This window comes from Helicoverpa zea, chromosome 4, assembly GCF_022581195.2.
Source record: "Helicoverpa zea isolate HzStark_Cry1AcR chromosome 4, ilHelZeax1.1, whole genome shotgun sequence".
Lineage (NCBI taxonomy): Eukaryota > Metazoa > Arthropoda > Insecta > Lepidoptera > Noctuidae > Helicoverpa > Helicoverpa zea.
In genome coordinates this window covers 10,897,181-10,921,998 of record NC_061455.1, presented here as the reverse complement: position 1 = coordinate 10,921,998, position 24,818 = coordinate 10,897,181, and the positions used below count along the sequence as shown (strand labels likewise).

At 36.8% G+C, this 24,818-nt stretch overlaps 1 protein-coding gene across 6 annotated transcripts in view; it reads right to left on the bottom strand.

Annotated features, from left to right (window-relative positions):
• LOC124629918 (neuroendocrine protein 7B2) overlaps window positions 1–18,396 on the bottom strand; it is a 31,127-nt gene extending 12,731 nt beyond the window's left edge. For 2 of the 6 annotated variants that reach the window (XM_047163585.1, XM_047163589.1), the window contains exon 1: window positions 15,196–15,715. Coding sequence is in view for 1 of the 6 variants with exons in the window: in XM_047163590.1 (XP_047019546.1) it covers window positions 1,913–1,966 (54 nt within the window). In the remaining 5 variants the exon portion in view is untranslated. Of the gene's footprint in view, window positions 1–498; window positions 640–1,912; window positions 2,139–15,195; window positions 15,716–18,377 lie in introns of those variants that run through there. The other 4 variants (XM_047163588.1, XM_047163590.1, XM_047163586.1 and 1 more) reach the window with 4 other exon arrangements.
• Between the last annotated feature and the right edge of the window lie 6,422 nt (window positions 18,397–24,818).

The following is a 24,818-nucleotide window of genomic DNA, read 5'->3' as shown; positions in this document are numbered from 1 at the left end:
GTACATATTTTTCACGTAGCACGAAAATGAATTCATCAGAAAAATCGATGACAACGCGAAACATCCATAATAAATATACTTAAGCACAGATTTGAGATGTAAATGTTTCTTGTGCAGTTAGTTGTGCAAGATTAAAGTCTTAAGCACTGTAGGCAAGGTTATCAAAATACTTCTAGAACATAATTTTTATTTGATACTAGCTTTTGCCCGCGGCTTTGCTCCCGTCAACTGACTTCTATACTTTACCCTATTTTTTTTTTCATAAGAACCTTCTCCTGACAATAACAAACACAACAAAAAAAAAATTAGCCAAATTGGTCCACGCGTTATGCGCTTACCAACACATTTTGCGATTCATTTTTATATTATAGATATGTATTTGTTAATATTAATTAATTATTAGCCAAATGTATATATTTATTATTAAATTATATAAAAAATACTTTTTTTTTCTGATATTTGCCAGATATTCAAAGAGAGAGATTCAAAATATCTTACTTTTGTGTCTCGATCAGGAAACTCACTATCACCAACAAAAAGACAGCCAGCCAACACTCAAACTTTAAATTTCAAAACAAAAGAAAAAATAATAATAAAAAAAAAAATAACAAAAACCTATTTACTGAAATTATACGACCTCATAACTGGAAAGTGACCGTGAAACTACAGTGCGTTATCATGTCCGTCGCTGTTACCAGTGCACAAACCAACCTTTACTGTTGAATTTTCAACCTAAGTAGCTAGGTATAAAGTTGAGTTTTGTTTGCAGCTGTGTTAGAGGCTTTTGTGCAACGCGCAAGCGTGGTATTGCAATTGATTGATGCTTATATAATAATACAAATAGCTCTGTCTGGGGACCTGAGAGCTACCTGATAGCTTTATTGATCGACTGAAATGTGCGTTAAGTAATGTATTATGTTATGTTAACTTTAAGCTCCTGCATACTGTTTTGAGATAGTTTTAATTTTATCAAAAATGGCAATTAAAAGTTTCCGCGTCAGTTTCACGATTTTTGCACAGTCTTACAAAATACTCTTGAAACTTTGGCCCTTATTGTCTTCCGGAAAATACGACATGTATGTTTTAAATGTAAACATACCTATATGAATTTGAAATGAAATGAAACTGCTCGTTAGTATAATAATAGCACATCTGTCAAATATTTAATAAAATGCCTGAGATCTCATTTTTTTGATGTATGTATTTGCATATATTTAATAAAATAATGTACAGACACCAGAATTTAATATAATGGAGCAGTATAGGTACTTATTATTGCAAAGTCAAATATTTCAAAAAAGCTTAGTCAATTTTCAGAATGTACAAACTACGTTCCGACTAGTAAACAAAAGGAAATTTTAAATGCGAAGAAAGTGTTAGAGGTGACCGTGACTGAAGGTCATCTTGGCAGTCCTTGCGATAAACCCAGAAACGCAGTTCCCACTGACATTTCATATTCAACCCTATACACAGGGTATACAGTCGAAAGTTCTGTGGCAACGATGTTATAGGCGTTTGTGCAACGCGCAGGCGTGCACTTCACAGGATATGTATGAAGTAATATAGAGCTTTATCTAGGGACTTGTACCTGAGGGAAATATTGATTTATTGTGTACTTGATGGAAGTTGCATAATACCTACATATTTTTTGAAATAACGTACTTCTTGGTCTATTTTAAAGTTTTAAATTATTGAAATCCAGCTTTAATTTGGCAGACTTAAGAGTCGCGGTATTATTTCAAGACGCAACAGGCTTCCTTAAGACACAAAGAAAGTCAAAGTCGGTTTACATCACGTAGCTTATTTTGGATTTTATTGCATTGAAAACATGATTCATTTCCTCTATCTCAAGTTTTTTCTATAAAGAGAAAATAATTTCATATGCTTAAAAATAAGACAAAAAAAAACTTACATGTATCCTTAGCAAACTTGCTATGATGATAATGAGGCAAAGCGCTAAATACATGGATAACTTATTCAAAGGAAAAAATAAAATAAGAAATTTTTCATGAGTTTTATGATTCCCGTATTCTCAGGGGTACGTACTATAAGCAGACAAAAAGCAAATAGAAACCGTATTACTGGTCAATTAGTGTCCATTTTACAACGACTTCACATTTCAGGAGTCGCCGCGGAACTGTATCATGTTTACGTGTCGTTTGTTGCACAGATTTCAAAAACAAGGCTTGAAACGCATCAACCAAGCAATTGGGACTTTATACCTTATGTTCTAGCAAATAGGGTTAAATATTGTATGCGTAAATGTTAGATGCCTATGTGCAGTGCGCAGTCGCGTGGTACTTTGTGATTGATACCTATACTTCGGCCGTTCAGAGAATGCGTTCCTGACACCTATCAGTTAGTCACGACTAGTGATGGGCACAACATAACACTGAGTTCGTTACCGTTCCTTCAAAATGAACCGCCGCATTATTTTAAGATTATTTTCGTTTTAAATTGGCGGAATCATTTGTTTTATATTTTAGTTATTTAAGTGGAAACCAAAAAAAGGTAATATTCATATAATAAAATTGTTTTATTTATTCTTTGTTACAAGTACATTGAATTGAATGTGCGAACAGAATATTAATCAGACTCCGATTTGCTTGAGGAGGTGGTGTCTTCATCATCATCTTCGCCTACATGTATAATTATATTATTATCAATAACAGAATCAATCCTGATATCTCGGTCTAACAAAAGCCGGGTAATCAAATAAAAACAGATCGAAAACACTTGAAAAACGTGGTCTATGCGCACGAAACGACAACGGACGACTGTTTTAGCGTCACAAAATGGCGGCCCATAACGCCATTTGGGGTTACCATTTTTAATCTATACATATAATAAATCTGTAGAAAAGTAATTTTTGTACATTGAAGAAATTGACAGAAAAAATTGCTAGTATGTTAAAGGATAACTAACAGAACCCATTTCCATAATTTTTGTCATTTTTGTCTGTTTGTCTGTTTATCTGTTTGTTTGTTCGCGATTCACGTAAAATCTACGAATTAAATGCAGACAATGCTTATATACAAAAATTCTACGTAACTTGGGGTATTACTTAGTTTTTGTTTCATCGAAATCGATTCACTCTATCAAAAGATATGATTAATTTTGTGAATTCAAGATGTAAAATATTACGACACGCAATCTATTTGTCAAAACTGTACATTTGAATGTTGTACTTATATTAGTTGATCGGCCTATTATCTGGGGGCACGGCAGTGCCCCTGCCAAGTCTCGAGCAAAACGGGCACGGCCGTACCATCTTTTCTCGAAGCGGTTCGCGGCTGTTTCGCCCCCCCTATATCTTCGACGTGGACAAAGCTAGGAGTTTAGGTTTTCGGTGAATAATAGTAGGCATTAGAACAAGCTTAAGTTCGAAATTACACGCCAAATGAATTAATAGTTTAGGAGTTACGGTCGATCAAAGTTACACCATTTTGTCACTCACTGACTCACTGATTCACTGACAGATCATCAAAAATCTAAGGTACTTCTAGCAGACTTAGAAACTTCAAATTTTGCACCAAGATAGGTCATTAGCCACATATAAAGGAAAAATTATAAAAACATTAAAAAATTATATGCCATAGAAAACAATTTTATATTTGCGGTTTGGCAAGAACATTATGTATGGATTTTGACTGCATTGTTAACTTTGTTCGTTGTTCAAGTACCTATTCAATTGGATGAATACATACATAGAATAGAAAAGAATAATATAAATGTAATACATAGACTATCATTAATACAAATTAATACATAAAGTTCATTAAATTAATAAAGCTAAAACTCCATTGTATTGCGATAAATATTGTATGCGCGCTCGATAGATGGCGTTGTACCTGTCTGAATCGCGCTATGGTTTCGTTACAAAGCGCAGTGTAAGTAGTACTTCAAAATAATTCGATAATTTTCATTTGATAGCGCCATCTGTCTATGAAAACCCATTTCGAAACTAAATAATATTGTAGTGATAATTGATATTCGGAGAACTTTACGTGTTATTTAGTTTAGTTATAGTTTGTAAGTTAGTAGATATATATTTATTTAGTTAGTTATTTGTTAGTTAGTTTAGTTCTATTTAGTTTGCATATATATATAAGTTTAAGCCCTATTGTTATAGAAGTAATTGTAAATATAGTGTAATGGAACGTGAAATATTGTACATAAATGGCGACCTTTGTCCACACAGAGTCATCTCTATTCCTGGAGATGGGTCGTGTTTATTTCATTCGTTGTCATACAGCATGTATGGGAGTTTTCAGTCGTCAAACGATATTAGGCGTGCTGTCGTCCATTATGTAGTGGAGAATTGGGATGACATGCAAGTCTATACCTGCGACGAACGTGGAGACGTTTATATCAATGCAGATATGTATTCAGCTGCAATGCTGAAAACAACCACCTATGGATCCGTATCCGAACTTAAAGCGGCCGCTGCATTGTATCCCTTTATTTTCCAAGTTTACCAAAATGGTCGTTTGCAGGGATCATTCGGTGATGATCCTAGGAAACCAGTGAAACGTTTACGATTTACTGGGAATTTTTTAGGAGGTCATTACGAAGTACTCGTTCCCGATAATTACTTCATAGTATCAGATCTTCAGGTAGATGAAAATACTTCTGATTCTCCTAGCTCGACCCAAGCTAGTGAAAAAAATCGTAAAAGTGCGGGAAGGCCTAAAAAACTTAAACGTGGCAGGCCAAAAACCTCAAATATCTCTCGTTCTCAACAATTGACAGAAGCAGCTGCCCGTTATCGCCAGAACAATCCAGAAAAACGGAAGGAATCGTTGGTCCGGTACAGCCGTTCCCAACCGGAAATGCATCGGGCTGCTGTAGCTCGTTATAGTGCCTTGAATCCGGAAGTGAATCGAGATGCTGTAGCTCGCTATACTGCCTCGAATCCAGAAGTGCATCGGGCTGCTGTAGCTCGTTATACTGCCTTGAATCCGGAAGTGAATCGAGATGCTGTAGCTCGCTATACTGCCTCGAATCCAGAAGTGCATCGAGCTGCTGTAGCTCGTTATACTGCCTTGCATCCCGAAGTTAATCAGGCAGCTGTAGCTCGTTACAAAGATTTAAATCCTCAATTGAATCTTGAATCAGTTCGAAGGAAAAGATCAAACGATAAACTAAAATTAAAACTGTATAATTTAGAAAAATATACTCAAGCACTATCCAAAATACTTAATGATAGATTAGAGGCAGAGAAAATAATAAAATGGACAGTGCATAGTAGACAACAAGCTTTAGGGAATTTTACTAAAAACGTAGACAAGTTAAAAGAAAAAATTAAAATATCATTAGAAAAACTCAGTGTATGCCCCCCAAATAGTACTTTGACAGACAAATTAGAAGCTTTTCTGGGAAAATCAGAGCACCGAGATAATCAAGAGCCATATTACGGAGAAAAAACCTACAAAGTATACGGTACCAAGGAAAAAGCTATTAAAATAAACGATGCTGGAAAAGCTGTCTTTGGAGATATAGGAAAACAAGGTAAAAGTCTAGTTTGGTCTTGTTGTGATGATATATGCTCGCTAGATAAGAATATTATCGGAAAACTAACAAAAATATTTGAACACTTAGCGGACAAAACTATAATCCAATACTACGCGTTAATCGAACAAAAGGTAATATTTGAATACCTAACTTACATAAATACTGTAAAATCGCATTTTCCACGATTGAGAACTATTTCAAGATATATTTATCAAGTGTTAAGTATTTGTAAACTTTTGAATGATATAGATGAATCATTAGAAACAACAGATTTGAAAAAGTTAAAAGAATACGGAATACCAAAAACAATCGGCAGTACGATTCTGGACAATGAAGAATCGACTGAAATTGTTGAAGATGACATTATTAATAAATATAAGGTCGCATTCAAATCCCTAAAACTAAAAAGTCTTGATACTCCTAAGCATGAATGCATGTCTTGTACGAAACTTTGTTTCATAAGAGACGTTTCTTCTCTGAACCGCTTAAGAAATCCTATCAACACTACTGTTTGGAGTAATCTAGTTGAATATTATAACAAACATAATTTAACTCATAGTCCACAGATTTGCCATTTATGTTTACAAAAGATTAGAGCAAATCAACTGCCAGCAACCTGTATTTTAAACGATCTTTACATTAGTACTGTTCCACAAGAGATAAGCCAGTTAAATGACTTTGAAAAGATATTGATTCAACGTGCTAAAGCATTTCAAGTAGTGATGTCAATGAACCCCGTTGCAAACAAACATTTACCTCATCACCATATGGTGAAGAAAGTAAAAGGCCGAACTTTCCATCTGCCGTTGCCTCTTGAAGAAACAATAAAAAAGCTACCTACACCAGAAAATCCGCTTGCCAACCCGGAACTCTTTATCATGGTACGAGGTATGCCAACAAAATCAAAAATAGTGTGGGAAGATATAGTAGATGTAAATAAGGTTTACCGAGCATTGCAATATCTTAAATGTAAAAATGCTCTATATTCCCAAATAAATCTACCCGATTCTCCCCAACAATTAATTAGCCATTTAAATGACAATGTGCAACATATAGTTGATCGATCAGAATCTCCGGCAGATGACATGACTGTAGAAGGCAACAGTGCACTTCTTACTCAAATTACTTCTCAAAAAGAAATTGATAACTTTGAACAGTACACAATTTACCCTTTGAACGAAAGGAGAAGAAACGCTCCCATTTCGGAACTATACCAGATGCTCAAGGTAAACGCTGCTCCAATAGATTCACGAGATAAAGATTTAGATGTAAAATGCTTCCCTGACCTCTATGTAGAAGGCAAATATGGGCAGTCTCATGTCCGTCAGCAAAAGTTAACATCTAGTGAATTTATCAAAGCCAGACTAAAGTCGAAGCATTCTCAGTTTCGCCTAAATCAGCAATACCTTTTCTTTTTATTAAATGATGCAAATCTGCGTCAAATTAACTCAGGGATATTTTATAAAATGAACTGTGTCAATCAAAAGCACAAACTGACCGTAGAACAGTATTTTGATATGCTGAATAAAGAAGAGTTGGAAGGTGACCTGACAGCAATATTTGGCAGATTACGAAACACTGAACAATTTTGGAAAAAACCAAGAAACGATGTTAACTGCATGACACAAAATTACGGGCCTGCAACTTGGTTTCTAACCATAAGTCCTTCGGAATGGATGTGGGAAGATTTAGGTGAATATCTTAAGGAGGTCAATGGTCCTGAAATGGCGAACAAAAGCATTAGTGAGTTAGTTGCGCTAGATCCCGTTTCCACTTCCCGATTCATTGATAACAAGTTTAAAGCCATGTTGGATTTTATAATGTCATCCGATGAGCCACTTGGAAAGGTTATACATTACTTTTGGAGACGTGAATATCAGTCTCGTGGAGCGCAACATTTTCATTTAATGTTATGGGTTAAAGATGCCCCTATTATCCACGAGTCCTCACTTGAAGATGTTGCCTCATTCATAACAAAGTACATTACTTGTGCTATACCGGATAGAAACATTTCACCTACTTTGTACAAAAGAGTCACATCATATCAAATACATAAACACAATAGCTACTGCATGCGAAAAAAAAAGACTAGAAAAGGGTTTGTGTCAGTCTGTCGATTTGGGTTTCCGCGCCCAATCACAGAAGCCATTAGCATTAGAGACATCGTTGAATCAATAGCTGCAAGAAAAACACTATCCCCTAATAATCGACTTTACAATATCGTCCGGAAGAAAGAGTGGTCAATGGTTAATGATTACAATCCTGCAATTTTGCTAGCATGGAATGGCAATACCGACATTCAATACGTTGGCGAAAAAACAGCTATCTTGAATTATTACGTCACAAAATATACAACCAAAAGTGAAAAAACCCACACAACTGATTTATTCGAAGATTTGAACTCAACAAAATCCTTAAGAAGCCGCTTATTTAATATTGGACTTAGAGGGTTGTCTAATAGAGAGTGTGGAGCCCTTGAAGCAAGTGATACATTGCTTGGCATTCCTCTGTACGGCACTGACCCAAATACAACAATTCGATGGCTTGACGTAAATATTTATCGAAACCGACGCGTTAAATCTAAGACTGACATGATGATGCTTGAACCAGAGTCTACTGATATATATTATGAGTCTTGGATTGATGACTATTACCCAAATAGGCCTAAAGAGTTAGAGCCAATTAATTTATACAGTTTTGCCCAAAATTACGACATTGTTAGATCACGTCCAGTTTCTACCAAAGTTGAGTATTATGAGTTACATGACGGTAAAAAATTCTTAAAAAGGAGGAATAGACCATATTTGATTAATCACTATTTGTACGACGTAGAGCAGACACCAGAAAAATACTTTTTCTCATTGCTTCTCTTGTTTAAACCATGGCGCTCCCTGGATGAACTTAAGATGGGATGTGAAACTTATACGGAGGCTTTTAACGTATCAAAAGATGATCTCAAAGAGGGAGTCGACTATGGTAACGCAAGATTAGAATCGAGGTACAAGATGGAGAAAGCTTTTGAAATGATAGAAGTAAAAGTTGCCGAAATAAACCAGCACAAAGAAAACGTTGATGATGACGAGGGCCCCGAAAACCCATTACATTTTGAAGCTTTAGAGGCAGTTAATGCAATGGATGACTTTCAACGAATCAACCTAGTAGAAGATAAGCAGTCTGATGAAAATATTGAAAGTATGATCGCAAAGCTTAACGTTGATCAAAAGAGAGTATTCGACATGGTAACAAAAACAATAAATAACGCTAATGATAACGGTAATATTCTACGTTGCTTTGTAAGTGGAACTGGTGGCACTGGCAAAAGCTTTTTAATAAAAACTTTAAAAGCCTGGGTACAAAGCTTCTTAAATAAAAAAGTCGCTATTAGTGCTCCTACAGGAATAGCTGCATTCAATGTGAATGGCTTGACTATACATCGTCTCTTGCAGCTGCCTGTAGAGCACAAGCAAACCCCTCAATATAAACCACTTTCTGACGAAGTCCTTCAGGTGTTGAGATCAGATTTGAAAGATGTAGTGTTGTTTATAATAGATGAAGTGTCAATGATATCAAATGTTACACTAACGTATATTCATTTACGCTTGTCTGAAATATTTGATAGCGGGGAAGACGAAAATGGGTGGTTTGGAAAAAAACACATGTTAGTTTTCGGAGATCTCTTACAACTGCCTCCAGTAAGAGAAAGTTCTCCTTTTACAAAACTGACTGTCGCCGAAACTCATAAACTCTTAGGTTCTCTGAGTATGCCTAATCTCTGGGCTGAGTTATTTAACTATGACGAACTCACTATCAACATGAGACAGCTCAATGACTCTAACTTCGTTGAAATGTTAAATAGAATAAGATTAGGTGTTACTTTACAAAAAGACCGTGATTTATTAACTAGTCGATTAATTACTCTTAATTCTCATTCCAATGAAAACAGATTACGTGAAATTATCCAATATTTATCGAATCTTCCTGATGATACAGTTTGCTTATTACCTACCAAAAATATGTGCCAACAATTAAACAGTGCTATGCTTAATTCCCTTCCCACCCCCGAAATACAACTTACTGCCAGAGATAGTATAGATTGTCCGAAACATCTATTGAAAAGGGCTCGCGAATGCATAAGAAAATATGAAGATGATGCCTCTATGACAGCAGGCCTAGAGGAGAATATAGTTATAAAAATAGGAGCAAAAGTGATGCTAAGAAGAAATATTGACGTTAGTTTAGGTTTAGTAAATGGTTCCATCGGTATAGTACAAAGTGTAAAGTATGATCCTGAGGACCTAAAGAAAGTAAAAACAATAGTAATCAAATTTAGTAATGACCACTCATATGAACTTTGTGCTGTTAAAACTAAATTTGAAATTATATCTAGAGCGTATGTTCATCGGGAACAATTCCCCATATGCATAGCTTATGCTATAACCATACATAAGAGTCAGGGGCTAAGCCTAAACAATGCAATGATGGATATAGGTTCTTCAGTTTTTACCTGCGGTCAAGCATACGTGGCCCTTTCAAGAGTGACTAGTTTGGGTGGATTACATTTAATAAATGTGAATTTTAGTAGTGTCAAAGCTCAGGAGACAGCAATAGCTGAATATAATCGACTCCGAAGTATATATCGCCCAGACTTGTCTACCTTAGAAGTAACGAAGCCTCAGAGAAGAAATAAAAGAGATAGAGATAGAGAATGGGTTCTAAGCAAAGCAGTAGCTGACGTCCAAGAAATTGTGAGGTCACCTAAAAGTAAAAGAAAGAAACACACTTACAAAAAATAAATGAGATCCCACCAAAAACATTAAATGTAAAAAAATGCCAAGTCTCTCGATGCAGTCTTTCCATCGTAAAAAGTTTTGAGATCTCATAGAAGCCAAGTCCTATTCAAAATATTTTGTAGTTATAAATCAACATTTAGTAATTGTATCAATAGTTTTCTTTATATTATAATTATAGTGACTTGGCAATGAGCACAAATTAAAAGCTGCTTGCTGCCTGGAATTATGTGCAAATGTTACTGACGAGACCAGTGATCAGATTATTTGTTATGTGTGAATCATGATGGTCACTACCGACTACATGCTCCAATACAATAATTAAGAATACCTTATGCCATCGCTTTATGAAAGTAAATGAAAAAAAAAAATCGAGAGTGCACTAAGAATGACTGCCGTTGCCGAAATTCGGTTGGGACGACACGGATAAACCAAAAGAAAATTAATTTTGTGATATTAATGTTTACGCATGCGGTGTGTGTAACTTTCAACTCCTCCAAATATGCCGTTTTATTTGTTTCTTCTTGTGCTCATTGCCAAGTCACTATAATTATAATATAAAGAAAACTATTGATACAATTACTAAATGTTGATTTATAACTACAAAATATTTTGAATAGGACTTGGCTTCTATGAGATCTCAAAACTTTTTACGATGGAAAGACTGCATCGAGAGACTTGGCATTTTTTTACATTTAATGTTTTTGGTGGGTTTAATCTTTACACAGAAAATCACACCTTTATAAGTAACTTCGGAAGAAAAAAAAAATATGAAAATTTTGTTTAGCCAAGGTTAAAGTAGCTCCATCTGTGCTAAATCTGTGGTAAATAAAATACATCAAATTTGTCAAAGGAGCGAGGTGGTAAATGACAATATTACCATACATTCTTTATAGAGGATTATTATTTCAACAGATGGAGTTGTGTATTTTCCGTATTTCACCATATTTTAACACGTAGTGTAATTTTTCGATAGACATTTCAATAGTGTTTGTCAGTTTGCCGTGCCACATAAAAATCCAACTATAATTATTACCTTGATGAAAAGAAAATTAATAGTTCTCAGCCAAATTTAAAACGGTGCCATCTAAATTATTTTTTGAACATTATGTCAAAAATGATGACTTTAGTGGAACAATTAATTATCATTTAAAGTTACAGATGGAGTTCATATCAGAATTTTTTCATAAACATAGTTTAGCTTATCTTCCACTAATGTGGTGGCCTTAAGGTGATCTTCACACTGCCCCGCATCACGCTGCATCTTGCGTGTCGACGCACCTACGCGCGTTCCTGCGGGAGTGCAGATCTGCATCATCGTGCGGGTTTTTCACGCACTCACGCGCGTAGGTGCGTTTTGTAAATTCACGCACAGCGAGTTCCATTTTCAAATATACACGTCACGCCCATTCAAAATCACGCGCGGCATTGCGGGATTCAGTGTGCCATACCTTGCGTCTCGCCCCGCACCTACGCGCGGGGGTGCGTGTTTCTCCGCATGTATGTGCGTGATCCGCATGAACGCGCGTGGATGCATTTTCAGTGTGTTGGACTATGCGTGTTTTCCATACAAACGGAGATATTTCCATACAACGGAAAAAAAACGCATCCACGCACTACGCTGCATCATGCGGGGCAGTGTGATAATCGCCTAAGGTGATCTTCACACTGCCCCGCATCACGCTGCATCTTGCGTGTCGACGCACCTACGCGCGTTCCTGCGGGAGTGCAGATCTGCATCATCGTGCGGGTTTTTCACGCACTCACGCGCGTAGGTGCGTTTTGTAAATTCACGCACAGCGAGTTCCATTTTCAAATATACACGTCACGCCCATTCAAAATCACGCGCGGCATTGCGGGATTCAGTGTGCCATACCTTGCGTCTCGCCTCGCACCTACGCGCGGGGGTGCGTGTTTCTCCGCATGTATGTGCGTGATCCGCATGAACGCGCGTGGATGCATTTTCAGTGTGTTGGACTATGCGTGTTTTCCATACAAACGGAGATATTTCCATACAACGGAAAAAAAAACGCATCCACGCACTACGCTGCATCATGCGGGGCAGTGTGATAATCGCCTAAAACAAATTACTTTGAGTGAGTAGTATTAAGTAGACCTTAATTATTTTTTCTGATGCAAAATATGTAAACTTAATCCTAGAAGAAATGAGGATCTATCTCTCGCAAGCGCTGCTAAGCGTGAGGTAGGTAATGTAGGATTCTGTAGCTTTAAAAACAAGCCCAGATACAAAGTGCAGATAAGAAATAGGAGCTTTCTCTATTTAATACCATACACATGTAAAATGCTTTATGCGTCTGAAAACGTACAAATTACGCGCCGCATACCAGAGACATGCTTACTTTCAACTTCTGATCGCAAATACACTTTTCACGATTACGAACAGTCTCAGTAAGACCCGAGCCAAGTCTAAAAAAAACACCTTTTATATAAAACTACGTTTGATGTCATTTAATCACAAAGACAGAATTGTTCTCTGTTGCAAATCCTATCCACCTATATCCTATCCTAATCCAGAATGCATTGCAGGTGTGCATTGCACAAAAACCAATGGTATCCTATTCGAGAAGTCAAAAGAGTTGACCTGCCAACGTCAGCTTCTGCGCTAAGCAAGTGTTCTTAATAGTACCATCAGAATTACATTCATCGTTGAATGAGGTGAATAAATTTTCAGAAACCACAATAACAGTAGGAGCCAAAGCGTATTATCGCTTCATAGAGCTCTGATTGGCCAAGGTGACCAGGTCAGGTCTGATTTGTTCGTTCATCAGATCTTTGAATGTGTTTCGGTGGATACTTACTGTCGTCCTGTTTACGTGTGACACAAAATATGGTATATAAACGTCCTCCGCAAGAGCGAAATTTTCCCGTTGTGCGGTAGTGACGCACAGTATGCAACACTTATGTTTCTTTTGATTTGCTGGCTCCACCAAGAAATGACAAATTGCGAGCGTACATTTTGAAAATCTTGGCAAAACTGCAGGTTTCAAGTACGAACACATGAAGTGGACTCTCACAGATACGTACATTTTGCCTATTCGTGAACATTTCGATGAAGTCCCGGCTTAGGCCACCACATTAGGCGTGCGCAATCCTCGGGCGTATGAGTAGCGCGGGCGCCCCGCGTGCGTCGGGAGCGCGCTGCGTGAGCGTCGCGTTTTGCTGCCCTGCGGCATTTGTAGCGCGCTCGCGGCGCGCACGCGCCGCTCTCCTTGACGTTTAACTGCTAAGGCGTTTAGCGGGCGGCGGGGATAGCGGGCGAAGGGGTAAGAACGCAACTCGAGCGCCGCGTGCTCGCCGCGAGCGCGTCGCTTGCACTCTTCACACATGCCGCAGGGCAGCAAAACGCGACGTTCACGCAGCGCGCTCGCGACGCCCGCGCTACTCACACGCCCGATGATCGCGCACGCCTAATGTGGGGTCAGCCTTACCATAGTGAGTAAGTGCACAGAAAATCCCCGTCATACAAGTGTTTCTCCCCAGTAGTGAAACTATCCTACCCTATGCGCCTGCTGATGATGATGACTCATTTTATCATCCATCCAGCTATTCCCCAACTATATTGGTGTTGGCTTCCAGTCACCGAATCTGTTTGAGTACCAATATTTTGCTTGGAGCGACTACCTATCTACCTATCTTCAATCCAGTCAACTACACAAGACGATATCCATGGTACGACTGACAGACTTTCTGGCTTCTAATTAGTCGCCGCAGCTGCAAAAAATGTACAAATGACAGCTTTGTCAGACTCAAAGCATATAGACATAGATTATAGCTGTTTCCTGTGAAAATTGCTTACGCACCATACGTAATAATTTTCCAAATTGGCTGACCAGATCCAGAGATATTCACAACGTCACAAACTTTACTTCTTTTGTTTAGATAAATGGTCACATCCACAACACAACCTTGATCAATGAATCTATGCGACTGCTAAGTGCTAATCCTAATTATACTGTCACGTGAAAGAATGCACCTACGGGATAAGTAGTATTTTGACGATTCTATATTGCCCACGCAGACGAAGTTGCGGGCAACAGCTAGTCTAAGTATAAAAATGCGGTTTGGTCATAGTTTTATTTTTATATTTCATAAAAGTTATAATTAAGTCTTATAGTCCATTATTTTCCAATTCTTAAAAAGAAAATCAAAACGTATTATTTTATATTATAACTGTATAAGAACAGATTACGATACTTGCCTGTTATTTTTAGCACAGCACTACAAAATATAAACCGCTGACATAACCTTGTAATAGCGCAGTATAGATTTAGAAAAATATTGTTTACCAAGTTATTTGACACTCAGTTTGGCACAAAATTATAACATTCATTGATTATTGATATAATAATGTTGTTTTAATGCTCCTCAATTGTTAAAACGGTAAACAACCAGCAAAAATATTTTTATCGTAACTGCAACGCCATTGCAAAGTTACGTCGTCAGTTCAATCGCGACGTGTCAGGAACGCATTCTCTGAATGGCCGAACTATAATTATAGCTCTATCTGGGGTCTAGATAGTAATATTAATCAATAACATTCTAGAATGTTCAGTTTTGAGTCGTAAATGGCTTCTTTATATTTTTTCAGAGATCTGTACTTAATGTTTTTATTTTTATATGCATTTAAATTGTATGCTTCCTCAGTAAAAAAAATCTAAAAGTTTTTGGTTTTGCAAAGTTAAGTCTTAGCTGTCATTGGAAGTAGCTTAAGACAATGAATGTTGGGGTAGGTTCTCACTGTTGTTATCGAAGGTCATCTTACTTCGTGAATGAACAGAGGGGAGATTTGAAACTGCTATTGTTTACATTTTCAATATGACAAAATTCAGTAGTGAAATTAGGAAGTTTGTACTATAGTAATCTAGGTACTTACATAACAGCTAACGGCGTCGAACTAATACAGGAATACTCTTTGAAATCGCGTACAAAACATAACGACAATATCGTGAATGAAAAGATACACGCACGTAGAAATGAGAAGAAATAATAAATTAGAATTTGTAGCTACAGCGTGAAAGAAATGTCGCCAAAAATCAGTATTGACAAACTCCATGTTGTAAAAGAATTGTTTCCATAATTGCAAGTTAAACAAATCGCTATTAAAAATTAGGTTTTTCCAATAATCGAGAGTAAAAAAGTCCGAACAAGGGTTTACATTACAAAACTCAGTTACGAACTCGGTAATTTCATTTATCGTTCCCGTAGCTTCGTTTAAGCTGTTGAAAAAATAAGTAGGTACTAGCTCCATTCGCGAGAAATTTAACGCGCGAGTAAAAGAAAAGAATAAAGGAATTTGAGCTTTAAATCTTGATGGTTAAGGTTCAAATAAGGTTGTATAACACGGAGTCCGTACCGATCGACTGAACGCGACGAACTGTTGCACGGAAGAGCCCGGCTCAATTCGAGGGCACGAAAACAGGGATGCATTTAAAGTTGACGTACAAATTTGGACTTTATTGCCTCTACATAAATGTTAGTGTTGCATGAAACTGTGTTAGAGGCTTGAGGGAAGAGCGCACGCGCGTGATTGTGCAGGAGATAAGTACTGTATGCTTATTACACAGATGTCCTAGACAGAACAGAGGTGACTTTAACATCTATACTAACCTATGGTATTTATGGTGTATTTCAAAATTTAACTTAGGTTTATATTGGTTTCAGTAAAAAAAACTGGCCTCTCTTGTTGCCAGTATCGGAAACACGGAAAAACTATATTTGGGCTAAGATAAGTTAAAAAGGGTCTACTGGATTGTATGTCGCAAGCAAAATTTCCGCACACAAATTAATTTTGATTTAAACTAAGTTTAATAGTTTGATAATCAAATTCTACCCATTGGTACTGACACGTCAAAATAGCAATTATAGTATCTTTCAAAAGCACTTCACATCCAAAGAAACTGTTCAGACAGTTGTACTTATAAGTAGGCAAGGAACACTGAAACCTGTATCCAGCAATGACTGTTATTGGTAACGATATAAAAAGTCAACTAGATCACTATTAGTAAAAATTAATTAAGTGCACGCTAAGCAATTTTTGATGTTAATAAAACATCACAAGTCTTTCCTGAAATTTCGTAGTAATCAGTTTCGATTTGTGTCTGAAACCGTAATATCCTCGTAGCACATTACTTGTCGTAGCGCTACGTTGCTACGCGAGGTGAGATCATGCAATATTTTTTATCGTTGTTACTCGCAAATAAACATTAGTATCAAGCCCATTTTTACAAAAGATAACAAATAAATATTTTTATATAATAAATAAAAAACATCTTCAATAGTTTGAGACCTTTGTTCATAACACATTGCCAAAACAGGATTCGAAAGAAATATCCCGTTTACTAATTAAAAAAAAAGCTTTTAACCGATCGATTCGATCGTAAATAATGTAATGCCCATTTTCACCAACAAATACCTAAATTTAGGGATCTCCTAAGAGCATTTAGGGAACACTTAATACGAATTTCGTTTTCACCAAAGTTTAAGTGTCCCTTATAACCTTTATTATTGGGGGAGCCCTTATTCTACGTGACACTTAGTTAGGGAAACGTTAAGAGACTGTTGGTGAAAACGGTCATATGTGTACCAGTGACATTTTATCTCATTTTTGTGATTTCACACGAAATTACCTATTCAAACAATGATAACAGAGTCTTTCAGTATGTACAAAATACTTGCAATACTAAAATGAAATAAAAATAAAATTAAAAGGAAAGCTCCCTGTTTAAGTTGCAATATTTTAATGGCTACTTATAAAGGGTGCATGTGATGACGTAGACGACTAAATCCCAAAGATAATCAAGTGATTGCTATCAACCTAAATTGGTTTTAATAGGGCCGTAATAGAGTTCAAAATTGAGCGTACAATTTTAGGTGAATGTTTTACAACGCGCAGACGCGACCTTGAGATACTTTCCTTCCCCAAAATGAAGGACTGGGTTAATGTATTTTGTTTAGGGAGGTAGGAGATTCTGCATTGAAGATTTTTGACGAAAATGGATCATATTATAGCAAAGACTACAATAGTGAATAATTGTTATTCTTTCACGAAAAGATGTATAGACTTTGATGAAACTTGACAGTCATGTAGTTTATTCATCGGAATAATATGTACACTATTTTAAATCCGACTGCGGGAAGTAACTTTCTCATAAGCCGCGAGAACAACAAATAGCTCATAAATGAAAGAAAAACCTTCGACCCAACCAAACACACCGAAAAATTGTGACGTGGCATATAAAGCTTTTCACGAGCGATAAAATCGCAGATTATACACGCATTCAAATTACATACTAAATTGACTTCTATTAATGTACAAATAGAGCATTCATTTGTTTGCAAAAATATTGTATAAAAGCCTGAAACCCCCCTGAAAACAGTTTTCACTTTATTGGGTGACGTAATTCCGTATTCAGTATTGCAATAATAAAATTAAAAAATCCTTTAAATGTAGTTGTGTGGTCATAGTTTCGATTTAAAATTGCAGTTTGTTTATGAAAATCTTAGGATTTGCAAGACGCAACGCGCATGCTTGTCAACGTGGCGACGGATGGCGTGCAACATGTGGTTGTGAGAGTACACTAGGTATTTATTAATTTTATGTTATTTTTATCACTATTAATAACTAGATAAATTATCTTCAATATTGCTTAAATAACTAATATAAAAAGTTTGCAAATATTCGTGTTAAGGCACTTTTAGGATTTGGAATCGGAATGTGACATACTGTCTTATCTGGTGTTTGCAACAGTATGACGTATAAACAAAACTTGCAGTGGATTACGTGGCTTGACATTTTGCAAATGATAAGCAGAAATCAATAACTAACTCTTTAATACAAAATTTGCGTGCCTTGAACTTCAGTGAAAGGGACATAACAGAAAGTATAAGCGGACGAAGCCTCAGGTTAATATTCAAAATGAACTTACATGTAATCTGACCAAACTTGCAATTATTATAATTAACGCCACCGCAAGATACATGCACTCCTTTTTAAGCGTCTTTTTAATGGAATTCGTTCACATAGTCCGTACACGGGTAAATTTGTTGCGTACTCACCAATTTGGTAGATACCGGGCGAATGAGCCTAACTCTCTGTTGTCAGGGATCGATTGAGTCGCGCATGCGCTCTCAACAACTACGCAGGTGATTTTGAGTGTGACTGTACTAAGTATATGATTAGGGTGAGGACATTTTATGCTAGATCCGTCAAAAAAAAAAATGACAAGAAAATAAACTTATGAAAAAAATTTAAAGATTTTTCGTTTTCGTTTTTTTTTTTTTTTTTACTAAGGATAGTTTTTTTCTTTGGTAAATATCTGTAAATGTGTGTATTATTTAAATAAATTATGATTTTTAAAAAATTAAATATGAGAGTGTTGCCTTATAAGTTTTGAAAATTGCGAGTGCGTCAAACAATTTTCCGTTCGATGTTTCAGGGGCTTCTCGCCACGTGATCCGCTTTGGGGGAAATTTTAAAGGTCATACCGAATAGGTAGGTAATTTTCTACTTTCAGTACTGTGATTGCGTAAAAGGTAGTAATCTAGGGCGATGTGTTTTGATAAGGCATGGTAAGTTAACTGATTTTGTAGTACCTATTTAGTAGAAAAAGAGCTGTGTAAGAACACCATCAAGAAAATGAATTGTTAATCTTACTTATATTATAAATGTGAAAGTTTGTGAGAATGTATGGATGTATGTTTGTTATTCAATCACGCAAAAACGGCTGAACCGATTTGATTGAAATTCGGTATGTTATACCCTGATAGGTGATACCCTGGATTAACACATAGGCTACTTTTTATGAGCATACCACGCGGGCGAAGCCGCTGGCGGTAGCTAGTCATCTATATACTTTAATACTAAGGACTATTTCTAAATAAGACTTTTTAGGAAGTCGGTCAATAAAGAGGAAACATTTTTTTTATAGGTACCCTATAGGCTCGTCGTGGTGGCCTAGTGGGTAAAAGACCAACCTCTCAAGTATGAGGGCGCGGGTTCGATCCCAGGTCAGGCAAGTAACAATGCAACTTTTCTAAGTTTGTATGTACTTCTAAGTATATCTTAGACACCAATGACTGTGTTTCGGATGGCACGTTAAACTGTGGGTCCCGGCTGTCATTGAACATCCTTGACAGGCGTTACGGGTAGTCAGAAGCCAGTAAGTCTGACACCAGTCTAACCAAGGGGTATCGGGTTGCCTGGGTAACTGGGTTGAGGAGGTCAGATAGGCAGTCGCTTCTTGTAAAGCACTGGTACTCAGCTGAATCCGGTTAGACTGGAAGCCGACCCCAACATAGTTGGGAAAAGGCTCGGAGGATGATGTACCCTATAGGCTCTAAAACTACTCAAAAGATTTTTCTTTTCAGTGCGCGAGCTACTTTCTCTTTGAATGACATAGGGTATATTTTATGCCGGTACGGACATTAGCTTCCACGTGACGCGAGTGAAACTGCGGGTAAACGGCTATTTAAGACTATAGAAACTTCCAAAATGTTCGCTTTGTTATAACATCTGGGCATGGAGTTATTTTATTCGGGACAAAGAAAACAATAAGGAATTTCTTCGTAACTCGACGTTTGGGTTACACGTGATACTCCGTTACCAGCCAGTGTGGGTTGGAACCCTTTCAGGTAAACAACGTGACTAGGGATGAAATACCTACCTGTCTATTTTCACTTCAGAGTGAATAAAAAGAAGAGAAGATATTATTTTGCAATGAAGTGAATAGCCGTAAAAAATAATTCTTATATTTTTAAAATGCGACTGTAACAAACTAATCAAATGGTTAGGATTTTTTTTGACACTCATTGCCACCAACTGAGCACATTAAAGCAATAATTTAGTTAATACCATTATTTAAAAGATTTTACAGAAAACGGTACTATGGTTGCTCGACACGGGAAGCTTAAGCTCATCATAATCACTCCCAAGCATTTTTCCAACTATGTTGGAGACGGCGTAAGTTCATCTCGTAGAAATACATACATCGTTAAAAGTTTTAATTCTACTTTTTAATCGACAAATATGGAAAAATAAAAGTATCATGAAAAAACTTTATCTACTAAGCGACATCTGTGTCCCTATGACTGCACTAAATTGAGCACCCAAACCTTGCTCTACTTTTTAGTTACAATTAAAGTGAAAAGATGGCGGCACTGGTTGGCAATCGATTAAATTGTAAGCTCTACCTTGGTCTAGTTTAAGGTCTAATTTCTTAACACCGTGTGTACGTTTCAGTAGATACCTTTTCATGTAGGTGGCGTGCACTAAATGTTCAATTTTGAGAACATAGCAACTTCAGAAGACGAATAATAAAAGGAGAATAATAGCATCTTTTCACAACTTATACAAGTTCAGCTTTCTAGTTACGTTGGATTTTTATATCCTATATATTATACGATGATTTGCAATTAGTGATCGAATTTTAACATAAGCCTAATAAAATATACCTGTCTTTCAGTCTTAAATCGCAAATTGACGAATAAATAGTAAAATCATTGGTATATGATTCGCTTTTGGTCTTTGACTATAGAAAATTGATTTTCATAATTTCTCAGGTCAGTAGTCAGTATTTTTTCCACCTGCGCCTCTGTCTCCCAAAACGCCATCTCTGGCTTAAACGTGTTAAATACCACCAAACTCGTTTATTGTCCGTTTCTTGTAATAAAGTTTTCACTAACAATGTCTCAAGTCTCAGCTTTGTACATAAATTACGCTCTCTCCTAGCGCTGCATATTACAACACAACAGTTCATGTGATAATAAATTGCTGTGTAAGTAAATTGTCGGACATATGCACTGGGATATGAATTTATGATATCGTGCGGTTAGAATGTTATTAGCTTTTTGTGTGGTCGGTCTGAAATTATATCGCTTTCGTTAAGGCATTTTAGAAATGCACTAATTACATCATTGTTGTTGAAATGAAAATCAAAGGCTGAAGTGCACTAGTGGTTCATAATATTTTATTTAGAGAAAATATAAAATAGACCATAAGAGTAACAATAGCATTGCGATACAATCCATAGTTTTGATTCCATCTGTCTAGCCTTTTCCCACCTAGAATGGGATCGACTTCCAGTTTTAGCGGATGCAGCTGAGTAGTGCTTTACATGAAGCGTCTTCCTATCAGTTACCTGGGCAACCTGATACTCCTTGGTAGGACTGTTATTTCACAATTTAATGTATGACGAAGAATACTTACCCTAAGAACCACAATTTTCCTCCCCACCCTTACATGAGCCACCGTCATACGAGAAGGCGTCATCTCGTGCCAGTTTACATACGCCAGTGACAAATCGTGCGCTCCACCAGTCATTAGTTTAGTCTGCTCACTGAACTAGCTTGTCTGTTCCATGCGCTGTCATATACACTGATTTCGACGTGAATTCTGAACTAGATTCTGGTTTTTGATAGGTTATGTAGCAGCTATTGATGTCAATAAAAGCGTTGTTGTTAATTAGCTTTTATTTTGAAGAGGAGGTAATATGATTTAAGCCAATCAACTGCAGTTACTTATTATTGCGTTTAATTCATTATTAATTAGGTATGAATGTGTTGTTTCAGGGGGCTATGTTTAGAAATTGTGGGCGACGAGATTAATTGAATGAGGAGTATGATTCGAAAAAAGAGCACCTTGGCTTAGTACTTATATGCATAGGTATAATATAACCTATTTTGTAAACTATAGATTACTTCTTAAAAAATCTGTTACAAACAAGCATTGCCTTGAAAATTAACACAAAACCTTCAAAACGTGAATCCTTCATGATAATCGACAATGATGCAACAAGTTCGTTCAGAAATCTTCTTTGCCTCCATTTGCTCCGTTCGGCAACAACAGCGAATTGAATAAACAGGCAAATTCATGCTCAGCCCGGGTATAGACGTCGGCTATCAATACAGATGATAAATGGCGATAGACGGACCTTTGTCCGCGTGTCTATGCCGGACATTGTTGCCTTCAGTTACTCGTAAATAATCACTTTATTGTGCTGGAAACTACGCTGTGAGGTAAATTGAGGTGTGAGAAAACTAGACCTTCAATTAGGTAGGTAATTGTTACTAGCTTCTGTGAACGGTTTTATCCATGAGTATCGTCATATCGTCGTATGGTCTATGGGTTCATAAAGAATAGAGTATTGAGATTTAAGGGACATAAAGTAGCCTGTAGCCTTCCTCGATAAATGAGCTATCTTCATCTTCATCATCATCATCATCTCAGCCATAGGACGTCCACTGCTGAACATAGGCCTCCCCCTTAGATCTCAACAGATACCTGTTGGAGGCGACCTCCACTGTCTTCCGGCGACCTTTGTAAGGTCGTCTGTCCACCTTGTTGGTGGACGTCCTACGCTGCGCTTGCTAGTCCGTGGTCTCCACTCCAGCACTCTGCTCTGCGAGCAATATGGCCTGCCCATTGCCACTTCAACTTGCTAATCCGGTGGGCTATATCGGTGACTTTGGTTCGTCTACGGATCTCCTCGTTTCGGATTCGTATTCGTTCGCAGCGTGCGTAGTTTCCCGAACGCTGCCCAGCCGAGTTGGAATCGGCGGTTGACCTCTTTCTCGAAGTTGGACCTGCCTAATTTTACTACTTGTCCTAGGTAGATACATCTGTATAATGAGCTATCTAACATTTTGCAAATCGAAAACGAATTTTGCAAATAGGATCCACTGGATGGAGCTACTATTGTAGGTCCTGAGATTAGCAACTATACAAATTCTTCATTTTTCATTCTTAGTATTAGTACAGATTCCTTTGATGACCATATAATTTTATCTACCCAATACAGAGGATACAATTAACAACGATGTATTGAAGCTCCCATGAATGTATACTGGAAGTGGGTGCCTATTAAGAGCCCTTTTATAAACGTTCCTGCCCTCGGGTCTTTCTGTTCAGTCAATGTAACAGTTTAATCAGCTATTGATAAACATTTAAGACTCTATTGGAAGTTCAAGATGGTATTTAAATCTTTGACCGATGTAGAATAAATAAAGTTATTCTAATCTATACATATAATAAAATGATAGGAAAGTCAAAACTGTACATTGAATATTTTTTTAAAAGAATACTTGGGGGGTGATCTATTATCGATTCTGAACCCAAATATATAGTTTTTAGAATTTTTGTCTGTTTGTCTGTTTGTCTGTTTGTCTGTATGTTTGGTCTCACTGAACTCGAAAAGTACTGCATAGATTTAAATCAAATTTTGCATGAATATTACCTGGGGGCCAGTTCAACATATAGGATATATATTATCACGCTATCACCTACGGGGGATGAGCAATGAACTATAATTTCTGTTAACGTTTCTGCAACAGCGGGCGCAATAATGACACATATTTGAATGTTGAACTTTGTAAGTTTATCGGCCTATTATCAATCTTTACATAGAAAATAACGCTTTTATAAGTAACTTGAGCAAAAAACTGAATTTAAAGAAATGATATCCTAAAATTATAGATGAAGAAAATCATGCAGAAACAGATGTGCCATAAAACTGGTAGTAGGTAAAATATCAATCAAAATCAAAATCAAAAGTCATTTATTCAAAGTAGGCTGAAAATCAGCACTTTTTGAACGTCAAATCTACAAAAGACAGCCCCCAAAACGCCCGCCCTTCACCACTTCCTATGTGTTTTTGCTGGGAAGAAGAAGTGGTGGAACAAACTCCCCAGCAAACAGACAATGAAAACAGACTTCACTTTGTCATGGTATGTTCTTACTTTCAAGAAAAAAATATATGACGACGTGTGTATTTCGCTACTATAAAAACACTACAAGAAATATCAGCGCATCGTCAGGGACATTTTTATAATTCTTTCACCATTAGAAAGTTACATTATCTGCGAGTAACATAGGGTATATTTTATCCCGGTGCGGGCAGTAGTTCCCATGGGAAGCGGCACCCACGTCATGAAGAAATTATGAACTTCCCCACATTCTTAAAAACTCTACATATGTTGTTCTGACATAATATAAGCTATACCTCTCATAAACATGAATATCCATTCATTTCATCCAATAACAAACATGCATCACACTGAAAGTGCATTGCGAGTCTAAGATTTTATTATTATAAAAAAAAAACATTGTAATTAATATTCAAACATCCTTAAAAATAAGTTCCTGGTTTTAATACACTTTTTGAGTAATGAAGAATGTAGGCAAAATACGACCGAAACACATTGTGTCACTTCTAAAATTAACATCAATGGTTATAACTACCTGTCACAATACGTCAACAAGATGTCAACAGAAGACAAGAGTTCGTTCGTTCTGAAAACGTACAAATTACGCGTCGCAGGCCAGAAACATACTTGCTTTCAACTTCTGATCACAAATCATCGAGCTAAGAATTATATCACAAATACACCGTTCACAATTACGAACAGTCACAGTCACACGTTTATTATCATTGATATTATTCAGTTACAAAGACAGAATTACTATCAAACGTGTTTTCGCTAAATGTTCTATTAGTTTTTGCA